This window comes from Polypterus senegalus, chromosome 4, assembly GCF_016835505.1.
Source record: "Polypterus senegalus isolate Bchr_013 chromosome 4, ASM1683550v1, whole genome shotgun sequence".
Taxonomy (NCBI): Eukaryota; Metazoa; Chordata; class Cladistia; order Polypteriformes; family Polypteridae; genus Polypterus; species Polypterus senegalus.
Genome location: NC_053157.1, coordinates 153,668,699 through 153,681,803, shown reverse-complemented (window position 1 = coordinate 153,681,803; position 13,105 = coordinate 153,668,699). Strand labels below are relative to the sequence as shown.

General features: G+C 40.4%; 1 protein-coding gene across 3 annotated transcripts in view; it reads left to right on the top strand.

Annotated features, from left to right (window-relative positions):
* Positions 1-13,105, top strand: part of bod1l1 (biorientation of chromosomes in cell division 1-like 1) — a 153,161-nt gene that overhangs the window by 23,762 nt on the left and 116,294 nt on the right. For all 3 annotated transcript variants that reach the window (XM_039751506.1, XM_039751505.1, XM_039751504.1), the window contains exons 7-8: positions 6,457-6,580; positions 7,311-7,404. In XM_039751506.1, the coding sequence (XP_039607440.1) occupies positions 6,457-6,580; positions 7,311-7,404 (218 nt within the window). The remainder of the gene's footprint in view (positions 1-6,456; positions 6,581-7,310; positions 7,405-13,105) is intronic.

Sequence of the window (13,105 nt, the reverse complement as noted above, 5' to 3'; positions counted from 1 at the left end):
GATATAATGCACATTCAATGTTTCCATGTGAATTCCATGAATTTGCATTTGGTATAAACTAATTTTCTTATACTGCAAAGTGATCCATAAACTTAATGTTTCATCTAACATGCCTGGCGCTTGTCTCTGGAGATTATGATGTACCAGCCTATAAATGCCGTAAGGTTGTCTGCTTTGATGTGGCTTGAAACTTGTACAAGTAACAGTCTCACAAGGATGAGTTAGCCATTGTCCCGTATCCCTCCAGATAACTCTGCAGTATCTTTTCCTAAATAGTCTTCTACATTTCTTACTTTTTTTTTTACAACCCCAATTCCAAAACCGTTGGAATGCTGTGTAAAATTTAAATAAAAACAAAATGCAATGATTTGTAAATCTCAAAAACCAATGTTGTATTCACAATAGAAAATAGAAAACATCAAATGTTTAAACTGAGAAAATGTACGATTTTAAGAAAAGAATAAGGTAATTTTGAATTTGATATCTGCAACATGTCTCAAAAAATTTGGGACAGGCCATGTTTACCACTGTGTAGCATCCCTCTTCTTTTAACAACAGTCTATAAACATCTGGGAACTGAGGAGACCAGTTTGTGGACTTAGAAGAGGCATGTTTTCCCATTCTTGTCTAATATAGGATTCTGGCTACTCAACAGTCCAGAGCCATCTTTGTCGTATTTTCCGTTTCATGATGTGCTAGATGTTTTCAATTGGTGAAAGGTCTGGACCATTCAGCACCCAAACTCTTCTACTATGAAGCCTTGCTGTTATAATAGATGCAGTATGAGGTTTAGCATTGTCTTGGTTAAATATGCAAGGTCTTCTCTGTAAAAGATACTGTCTGGATGGGAGCATTGTTGCTCTAAAACCTGTATATACCTTTCAGCATTCATGATGCCTTTCCAGATGTGCATGCTGCCAATTCAATAGGCACTAATGCACCTCCATACTATCAGAGATGCAGGCTTTTGAACTGTGTGCTATTAACAAGCCAGATGGCCCCTCTTCTGTTTAGTATAGAGGACTCATCACCCATGTTTTACAAAAAGAATTTCAAATTTCGATTTGCTTAACCACAGAATAGTTTTCCAATTTGCCTCTGTTCATTTTAAATGAACTTTGGCCCAGTGAAGATGGCAGCGTTTCTGGATCATGTAAACATATGGCTTCTTCTTTGAATGATACAGCTTTAACCTGCATTTGTAGATGCATGGCGAACTGTTGTTCACAGACAATGATTTCTGGAATTGTTCCGAGTCTGTGCAGTGATTTTCATGACAGAATCATGTCTTGTTTTTAATGCAGTTGTGGCCTAAAGGCCTAAAGATCATGGGCATCCAATATTAATTTTCAGCCTTGTCCCTTGTGCATGGAGATTTCTCCAGATTCTTGGAATCTTGTGATGATATTGTGTACTGTATATGATGAGATATTCAAAGTCTTTGCAATTTATGTTGAGGAACATAATTCTGAAATTATTCCACAATTTGTAGGCGCATGTTTTTGCAGATGGGTGAACCTCTGCCCGTCTTTACTTCTGAGAGACTCTGCATCTCTAAGATACTGTTTTTATACACAGTCATGTTACTGACCTTTTGCCAATCCTCTTTAATAAAACCCCTATGTGCATCCAGGTGTCTCTGTGTGTGTGTGTCTTCTGGTGAAGTGTGCATGCCCGGGGCTGCGCATGGCACCATGGACGCACACACAGTGAATGGCCTAGCCGCGGCCGCGCATGATAAGCAAATAAAGCAAACACACTGGAAGCTGGGCACACAGTGAATGGCCTAGCCATGGCCGCACATGATAAGCAAATAAAGGACATCATTGCTGGGGAGAGTGCTGATTGGGTAGTCGTGACCGCGTACATAAGATCCGTTGCTGGGGAGACACCACACATACAATAATCAGCTGCACGCCACCACAGATTAAAATACTTGCTGGGGAACTGCACAGTACTTGCTGGGGAGACGCCACAGGCACGATTATCAGCTGCACGCCACACATTACATCAGTTGCTGGGGACACACTGCTGATTGCCCACTGTTGTGACAGAAAATTAAAGTCATATTATGGCCATCAAAGCCAGTATTACTGTCAGAGAAAATTACAGGCATTTTACGGAAATACAAACCAGTATTACTGCGAGAGAAAATTAAAGGCACACAATACAGTGATGCATATTACAGCCACATACAAGCCAGAATTACTGTAAGAGAAAATATTACGGATGTATCTACTAACAACATGCCACCCAAAAAAAAAGAAACGTCAAGTAGGACAAACAACACAGACAATCAAATCCTAAATAAGCAACATCTCTTGGAAGAACAGTCAGCTCAACAAGTAAACAGCAACAAAAGAAAGGCTGAAAGACAAAGAAAAATACGAGCAAATAGATCAATTGAAGAAAAAGAAAATGAGCGTCAGAAAAACGCTAAAAGAGAAAGATTCAGAAGAGCAAACCTTAGAAAAAGTTGGCATTTACTTGCCAGAACCAGTATTCACCCACGGTCAGTTATGTGTTGCATTATCAAGAGTTAGAAGTTTTTCAGATGTTGTTGTCAAGGTTGTAGATGGTCCTGAACAAGGCAAACTGTTGCCAAACTCAAGACAGAATATTTACAAGAAATGTCTGTAATGAAATTTTATAGAAACATTTCATGAGGTAAAAAAAATAGAAAAATTTTCCTAAATATCTTCTTCAGATATTGTGTATTACAGATTGTTACAAAGTTTTACACTAAGGCAATATCAATTATACTTACTGTATTGTCATATACATTTATATTTTATTTTTATTATTATTTTACTTTAGGCTTCTTGCAAAAATATTTTTGACAAAAAAAAATTTAAGACAACAAACAGAATCAGGTCAAGGTCCCTTGCCATTTAATATAGACTGTTCCTACTAATGTTTATGCACTACTGTTCTAGCGCCTGTTATTGTAACAGGCTTAATGTCTAGTTAATTTAATAAGTTGCAAAATGTTCCTCCAGCTGTTTCTTTTCAGTGCCAATTTTCCCCCATTCTAACTTTCTTGAGGCATGTTATTGACATCAAATTCAATGTGAGGTAATATTTTACATGAAATATCAAAGGTTGAAAGTGAGTGTTTTCTATGTTCTATTGTGAATAAAATATGGCTTTATGTTTTTTATTTACATTTTACACAGAGTCACAACTTTTTTGGAATTGGGGTTGTAAAATGTGTTTAGTTCAGACAGAAGGTGGCATTGTGCCATGTCGATGATTTGCTGCCTTTCAGTAACTTTGCCATGTAATGATACTACCTTTCTTTTAGTGTTTTCACTGAGAGCACCAAAGAAAACTATGATTCCTGCAGTCAATGCTAAAATAGAGTAGTTTAACTGAAAAATAATCTCCAGGATTGAGTCATGTTAATGTTGCACAGCATTTGTGTTAAGGGATTTAGGTGAATCAAAAGCTATGGATTTAAAATGAGAGATGGAGCTGGTCACATTGCATTTTCCTTTCTCAGGGAGTTTCTTTATACCTGAGAAATGGATTGATATTTTCCAATGAAAAGTAAAAGAAAACTGAGGTTTGAGAATTTTGAAGACTTCAATTAAGTCAACATATAGTCACTTGTATTCTGGACTAAAGATGTTCAGTTTAATTAGCTTACCCTAGTATGTGATACCCTGTGATCCAGGGATGATGATATTTGCATGTCTTCACACGGTGCTGCCATGACTTTTGTTTAACTTATTTCCCAGAGTTGCACACATATCCTCAGTAGGATTTATACTTTTAACAATGGATTTGTCAGGCAGCTCCTAAAGTTATATTGATTTTTAGTTTTTTCTGTGCATTACCAGTAGAATCATTTGCATCAACATAAACCACTACAGGCAGTCCCCAAGTTATGGACATCTGACATACGACTTACAAACAGGGCCATAGCTGCTCCTTCATCTGTCTGGGGGATGCGATGCAGGCTCCTCAGTAACTGCAACTCCGCCTTATCCAGACTGGGGGCACTGCAAGCGGTGGCTGGAGGGGAGTGGTTTCGCTGCTTACGCAGTGTAGTGTCCCTCGGGCAGCTCCAATTGATGAATGGAACGGTGGGGGCTGCACCCCATTCATTCCCACTGCGTGACTGAGTGCAAGGCAAGCACTCGTGTGCAGGACGGAGGCTTGTGGGGTGGAGGGGTGTGGTTTGCTGCCCGCCCACCATGCCGCTGCAGCTACTGCTCCTGACTGGATGCGGCAGAGGGGGGAGTGTTTCACTGCCCGCCCACCACACAGCCTTGCAGTATCCCTCGAACGGCTGACCTGTTCGTTCTCGGTGGGCAGCTGGTGATGCTGCAAGCGGTGACCCGGCTGTGGCTGAACGGAGGCCATTGAGGGGAAATGGGGCGGCAGGGGGCAGCATTGTAGTGAGCCTCGGGTGGCTGCCTGTTGAAAGGGGGCGGTGGTGGGCGATTCACTACATGCCTTTGGCCGCACCCTGTTCGCTCTTGGTGGGCTGACGCTGCAGGCAGCATAAGGTATGCAAGTGGAGGTGACTGTGTGGTATATCGCCTCTCGCTGCCCGCATTCATTCTCAATAGCAAGCCTGCTTGAACTGTTACATGCATAGCAGGAAGTTGTCTGTCATCAGTACACCAGACGTGCTGACGAGCGGTGAAATAAAGTAGAAATAATTAAAAGGTCAGAGAGAGGTGAAACTCCGTCATTCATTGGCAGAGCACTTGGTTACAGTCGGTCAACAATAGCATTTATTAAAATAATGTACCTTTTCCGACTTGCATACAAATTCAACTTAAGTACAAACCTACAGTCCTTATCTCATACGTAACCCGGGGACTGCCTGTATATAATTTTTAAAGTTTGGTCCTTGTAGGTTATTGTTATCCTTCTTACATTTATATTTAATGTTTTGTTTCACAGCATACATCATTTGTCTACATCTTCATTTTCCATGGTATGTTTAAAATTTCTTTGGCACCTTTCTCAGTATCTGCCCCAATTTTGGTTTCACATGCAGTTTTCACAAATTTATACGTTGTTGATTCAGATCATTTATGAATTGCACTGATGCCCTGATGTTTTTTAATTTGATCTTTGAAAATGACAACTAAATCTCTGTTGCATGTCCCAAACTCTTCTGTCCCACATCAGAGTAAGGATGGAAGAGCACCTCAGCCAGCTTCAGTTTGTGATTTTAACCAATTACACATACCTCTAAGCCAGTCTTACTTGAATGTTGTGTTTCACTTTGTACAGGTTTGCAACAAAAGTCATTCATTGCTTATATTCTTATTCAGGTAGTCCCCAGGTTATGGACATCTGACCTACGACGAATGCGCCTCAGTAACTGCCGCTCTGTCATCTTAGGCCTGGGGACGCTGCAAGCGGTGGCTGAATGCAGGCTGGAGGGAGGCGATTTTGCTGCTTGCGCAGTGTAGTGTCCCTCGGGCGGCTCCCGGCGGCAAGTGGTTTCACTGCCCGCCCACCACACCTGGCTGCCCCGTTCGTTCTCAATGGGCGGCTGGTAATGCTGCAAGCGGTGACCCGGTTGTGGCTGAACGGAGGCCATTGAGGGTGAACGGGATGGCAGGGTGTAGCATTGTAGTGTGCCTCGGATGGCTTCCTGTTGAATGGTGGGCGATTCACTACCCGCCTTTGGCCGCACCGTGTTCGTTTTCAGTTAGTGGGCGCTGCAGGCAGCATACTGTAGTGGAGGTGACTGTGAGGTGGGCTGGTGATGAACCGCCTCTCGCTGCCTCTGTTCATTCTCAATAGTAAGCCTGCTTGTACTGTTACACACATAGCAGGAAGTTGTCTCTTATAAATACATCAGACGTGTTGACGATGGGTGCCTTCCTGCTGTGATAGCGTGTACAGTGCTGTGCAGAAGAGCTCATCTTAACCTTTTGTCTTCACCCTTCAAGATGCCTCTGAAATACAAATCTGATGCAAGTGCTGATGATACAGTAAAGAAGAGAAAAAACCACCATTAGAAATAAAGTAGAAATGATAAAAAGGCCAGAGAGAGGTGAAACTCCATCATTCATTGGCAGAGCACATGGTTACAGTTGGTCAACAATAGCATTTATTAAAATAATGTACCTGTTCTGACTTACATACAAATTCAACTTAAGTACAAACCTACAGTCCCTATATTGTACGTAACCCGGGGACTGCTTGTATATGGTCATGATGGACAACTTGTAATAATGAATTCCCTATTTTTATGTGCCTTTGCCTGCTCTATAGGCTTACAATAATGTAATTACTGTAGTTGTTTTCTTACTAATGACTGGGCAAAACCAAGCCTGCCAAGACAGTTTCCCAAATGCATGATCTTGGTTTCTGCTACAATGGGTGTGCACATAGATATACCTGTAGATAATCTAATATTAAATCAACATTAATATCTTCACATAGTACTTTATTTCCTTTTGTTTTACTTATTTTTTTAAACAGGCTAAAGACAAAGAGGAAAGGCTTTTAAAAAGGCAACAAAACCGTGAACGATTAGAAGACAAGCGGAAACAGAAATCAGTGGAAAAGGCAAAACTTCTGGAAATTCAGCGTATGGAAGAACAAGGTATTTGTTGATAATTACTAAAATATATTTTGTGTTATGCACGGATATGAATATACTAGGCTAATATGAAACAAAATGTATGATTTGGATTACACCGACCCACTTTCTGCACACTTTATTGTGTTGTAGATTTGATTTTAAATAGATATTTTTGCAAATTTGCCCATAAATCTTCACTCAATAACCCATAATATTAAAGTGAAAACATGTTTAAAGAGGTGATTATAAGATTATAGCAATATGCTAAATACTGGTTCTTTTGAAATTGTCACCAGTTAAATTGGGTTTAGTATGCTCATAGCTGCAGATAACAATCTCAGAACTTCTTTTTCTCTGTTGCCTCTGCTGTATCCTGGCAGTACTGACCAGTCTTCATGCAGTGCACACTCACTAATGCAGTTTCAATTTTGAATCACCAATTAACACAAGTGGGAGTAAGATCCAAGTATGAAGAGGAAAACCCATTCAGAAAAGTAGAGCAATGAAAGCTTCTCACAGAGAATGAACACATAGTTAATGTCAAATAGTTTACAAGTGGATATTGTCGAGAGTAATTTTGACCAGGTATTAAAATAATAATAAACTGCCTTGATAATCATACTTGTAATGTATTTTAAAGTTATAATGATGTTATGTTCACCATAGTAAGCTGTTATTCTCCTAGAAATTGTGCTTGTTTCACCTTTCAAAGTGCAATGTAAAATAAGAGTGACTATGTCGCCATGTTCAGATATTCAGCCTCAGAGTTTTAAGGAAACTCGAAAAGAACAGAAAGTGTTGGAAAAGAAAGTTGCTATCAATCAAAGAAGAAAAAGAGACTCAAGGTAATGTATATCTGTATATATAAATGAGAGACTTCGTTTGCATTTTATTTGAGATGAAAAATATTTAATTTATGTTGCTTTACTCAGTTTAAAAAAATCGAACTGGCTTAACCTAGTCTAGGTTTCCTGTTAAGGTTGAAAACCTTGAAATTATATTAGTATGTATTTCCAAACTTTGTTAAATTTCCACCTACTGATGAACCTATAATTTCCTTGGATTGTTCAAGCAAAGGTTTTTAAAATTCTTTCTAATATCTTGGTACAAAACATGTTTTACAATAAAAACACAAATCAAATTCATTGAACCTCTATCAATCAATTCTAAGTATATTTTCTAGTTGTTTTTAGACATAAATATCCAATAAATATCCCTTCGTAACCATTGTCTGATAATCGTCTATGTTGTTTGTTTAATTTGTCATTTTCTGTTAAATGCAGTGTAACTAGTATGCACATTTACTAAAGAGTCATTAACTTTACAATACAGTACACCCTCAAAATTTGCAGGGCCTATGTTCATAGATCACGCGAGTTGTGAAAAACCATGAATTATGGATGTGGTTAAAAAAATGCCTATTTTTATAGTTTAAACCCTAAATATGCCCCAAAACATTTTAATTTCATTTTAACCTCAGCTTAATATATTACCAAAAAAAAGAATGTAAAGGTAAATCCATATACTGTACAGTACTGTACTGATATGTCACCCACAGTGCTTGAATGTAAAATACCAATGTTACCGCTATATGTACTGTAATTCATGCAAGCATGTTTTCATTGCCAGAAGCCTTAGAAAAGTGCAGGGCATTTTGACGGCATCTTGGGGCTTTAACCCTTATACTGCCACATACTTGGATTTAATGCATCCCTGGACACCAAATACTTTTTTGCTGCACTTTTTAATTAGACGTCACAACGCACAAAGAAAAAGTGAAATTTTAACGGAACACTTTTTTTTTCATGCAAAGAGCATCACAATTACCGCAGCGCTAATCATGTTATACACTGCCAATGAACTGTAAAAACTATTGGAACAATATGTACAAGGTGCAACTGATGTCATTGATGAAATTCAGTAAATCACCGAGCCAATTGCGCTTGTACTGGCTCCATGCAAACACACACAGGTAATCGCTGATGCTGGCAGGCTAGTCTAGTGCAGCGGCTCAATACCAGAGACAGTGACGCTGCAGTGCTGCAGGGGCCGGCAGTGGTCATGAGCTGGCTGCTCAACTAATGTACGGCATTTACTGATCAGCTCTTACGTGCTGGCAAATGGCACTGGGAAACAATTATAGCCAGTTGCGGCAATTTAAGGATTAAGAAGAACAAAACGGAAAGCACAAGAACACTCAGCTGGCGAAGCATCACAGGGCAGCAGTCAATCAGCAGTAAGGAGAAATGAATAACGATGTAGCGGTTCGGTGCCGCTAAGATTCACACCGTCGAAGACAGTGATTTATTTATTTTTATGGGGCACACCCTGCCTTGACCCGACCCGCATGCACTTCCAAACCGAGACATAAACAAAGCAAACTGGTAATCTAATAGCAAGTAAAGAGTGTAATAAAAACATATGAAAACGATACCACCTCTGTTCCCCTTACGGCGATTATACATTAAATACAACAAAGCACCAACAAAACACACACAGTAAAGTCAATGAAAAACAGCAACGGATGAAATGTAATGATGAAGATAGATAGTCCAGAGATCTGGATGTTGAATGAGAATGTAAAGATAGTCCTACTGGTAGTTCCTGAAATGGTGAAGACGGGTGGATGGGTTCAGGAGCATTCCTTTCTTTGCAGGATAGCAATGAATTCACTTACAGTCCTCATGTAGACGGGCAGACGGCATATAATCCAGACCCCAACCACGAAACAATCCAGGACAAAACGAATAAGTACAGGTAACCCAACAGAAGGCAGGCAGAGAGACAGGAACTTGAAGCACAAATTACAAAAACTTTTTTTTTTCTTTTGGTCACCGGCCCCCAAAAGCTGTGCTGACGTCCCTTGACCCCAACAGCCCCTGCACCCTCAGCAGAAACGAATCGCAGCCACCGCAGGAACTGCTGGGAGTTACAGTTTCAAATTCTATTGGCAACTTTCACCATCCCAAGCCTCATTTTCCTCTACGGTTGCTTCCTGTTCTGTCTACAGTGCAGTATTGCCACGAAAAAAAGGCATAAAAAATTGCAGAGGATATTTGCGGTTTCCGATAACAATTATTAGTTAGGTTCTAAGGAAAAATCCGCAAAGGACTGAGGCCGCGAACCATGAACCGTGTCTCTGCGGGGATCTACTGTATATTGAACTAACCTGATCTCAGTTGTTCATCTTTATTATAATTACTTCACATTTACATTTACTGTTGTTGTGTTTTAATTTGCTCTTTGATTCTGTCAATCAGTGGGTGAAAATGTGACAGATTATTTATCAATAGTTTTTTTTTGTTTGCTAATGAATTGTTGAGCCTTGTTTTACCATGTAACCTCTGTCTATTCCAATACTGTATCTTCTAAGTGAGGCTGATGATCTTCTAAATACTGACCTCTGGCAAACAAGGAAAAGCAGAAATAATTATTTTAGCCGTTTAACACTAGAATTACCAAAGCCTACGAAAAAAACTTGTAAATCTGGCCCACCTTAAATCCCTTCACACCTCTCCTTCAGTGTCTTTTGTCTTGTAAATGTGCCGATCAAGACAAGCAGCCTGCTATTCCATCACCCTGCCCCCGCAGAACGGACACAAAGTTCTCCCAGCTCATGCCTTGATTATCTGGAAGTGGAGTGCTGGAGTTTTAGTTTTAAAAGGTTGGATGTGGACCAAACAACTAGTTACTGCAAATGCTGGCGAGCTAAAGTTGTCGCCGGAGGCAACAACACGAGCAATTTGCTGCACCACCTTAGCCGCAAACTAAGATTGGCTCCCTCCACGTCCTCAGGTAAAACTGAAAAAACTAGAGGACACTTGAGTCAGACGTCGCTTGTAAACACATTTTCCATAGGTACTGCCTACGATAAAAAAAGCAAGCGGTGGATCATGGTAATCAATGCCATTACAATCCACATAGCTAACGTGTCAGTGGACAGAGATTGTTAACATTAACAGAAAGTGTAGTTGGTTTACAGAAACTATTTACGATTCATTCCTTTTCTAAGACATGTTCAGTGCAATGCAACTTTTGACACACACCTATGGATATTTTGCTAAGTCTAAATGCGATGGTTGAAATATTTTGTCAAAATGATAGTTTAGTTGTTTTCAAAATTTGTTCAATAAAAAAGTTCTATATTTTGACTGCAACTGTCATGCAATGGGATTCCTTCTCTTCATTAGTGCCACCCCCTTGAAAACTATCACTTTATGGGGCCATGCAATCCTGTATTAATACTTGTGTGCACATTAAAATGTTTTTTGTACAATGTACAATTCTCATGACAGTGGAATAGGTTATTCTTAGCCAGTCTACTGCAGTATTTGCAGTGGAAAACGTGGTTAACATCCACTCATGCAATTCTTACCACCGTGCCACAGAAACTGTTGCATCATCCTTGAACCTTTTGTGAAAGTGTTTATTTGATCTTTGGACTTCAGGCTTTATACATTACATAGTTTATGTTTACATTTTGTCATTTATTACTTAATATGAAAAACATTTCTGTTTTAACAATGTGTTTATATAAATTATTGTAGAAACGGAACACACATAAGATGCATGTGTTCCAAATAACAATCTATTTCCATTCTAAAACTCCAGCACTTCACTCCCAGATAATCAAGACCGGAATTCTGAGAACTTTGTGCCTGTTATGCGGTGGGGGGATGGAATACTAGGCTGCTTGCTGCTTGTCTTGATCTGCACATTTACAAGACAAAAGATGCTGACAGTGAGGTGCAAAGGGATTTAAGGTTGGCCGGATTTACACGTTTTTTCATAGGCTTTGGTAATTCTAGTGTTAATATTTTATGTTACTGGAATTACCAATTATGTTAGGTTCAAGGCATTTGCTTTCCTTGTCTTTACCTGTGGTTTTTCTTCTGATGACTGAATCCCTAACTTTATATAATTTAAGCCACATTGTTCTTGAGTACCCTTCTGGACTTAAGGTTTTCTTTTGGATATAGTAAATTTATGACTGTTGCTAATCCAGAGTAATTTTCTCAGTCACAATATTTTTGAATTCTGCTAAAATAAACTTAATGTCAAGCCTTTATGCACTCCCAACAATGACTGGGCCTGCTTCTGATGCGACACAGAAAGATGTCCTTGGGGATCTTAACCCAGACCTTGGTCAAGGCAATGGTGAGCTGCTGGACAGTCTAATATCCCAGAAGATCCCAATTGGATATGGGTGTAGGAAATGTGCAGGCCAGTCAGTGGCATCAATGCCTTCATCATTCAGGTACTGCCTTCACAATCTAGCCACGTGAGGCTGGGCAATGTCCTCTGCCAGGAGGAACCCAGGGCCCACTGTACCAGCGGAAGGTCTGACAGTGGCTCTGTGGATTTCATCCTAGCACCTTACAGCAGTCAGGGTACCATTTCTTAGCTTTGGAGGACTGCATGACCCTACAAGGACAAGCTTCCCCAGACCATCGCTTGCCCACCGTGTGACGATGCAGGTCCGCTCCAGACTCCCATCCAGCCTCTGGGAGCTCTTGAACCCGACACCATTGATAATTATAACCGAGTTGAGCTGACAAATGAGGACAAATCTCACATGAAGCCAGGGGATATTTCTAAAAAGTGGTAAAGTGCATTTATTAAAAACCAACAACAATCAAAAACAAAGTGTCCAAAGTGCAGTGCATCAAGTTCAATAAATCCATAAAAATGACTGTTCAGAGGAGAAAAAAACAACAGGTAAATCCGGTAAAATTCCGAGGTTAAAAATGCAGAAATTAAAATGCCGTCTCTCTCATCACGACATCAGTCCACCTCCACCTCATCTTTCTCCGGCGGAGACTCAGCAGCAGCGAGCTCCTTCAGCCGCCCTCTGTCTTGGCTTCCCTACGGACATCACTGCCAGACCGTCGAGGTCGTTTCTCCTCCCTTCATCCTTCTCACTCCCATAGTCGCTCCTCGGGAGGACACCTGCCTTGCTCACCCCACTCACTCGAACATTCAGTGGGGTAGATTAGCCCATAGAGTACCACCAACAAACGCTCCTTCTGGGCCCCAGCTTATTCTCTCCCCTCTTCTCTACCTTGATGCATCTATCCATCTATTCATCTCTCCCCATTTCCATCTATATTCCCTTTCCTGGTGTCGACCCGTATATATACACTCAAGAACAATCACACCCACACGTGCAGGTGTGACTTGCTCCAACTACCTCATTAACTGCCTGCGGTCGTGCGATCGCGCCCACAGAGAATGACACGGCTATTTATTTATTTATTTATTTTTTTTTTTTTTGAAGCCGCACACCCACTATACCACACACCGCCAAACTGGTCATGCTGGATGATGTTGGAGGCTGCATAATGTTCACCATGGTCTCTCCAGATCTTTCACATCTGTCACATGTATACAGTGTGAACCTGCTCTGATCTGTAAAGAGATTGCCAGAGCTGCCAATTGTGGTATTCTCTGCCGCATGCCAATCACTCTGCAAGGTGATGAGCTGTGAACACAGGTCCCACTAGAGGATGTCAGGCCCTCATAAAGTCTGTTTCTGACAGTTTGGTC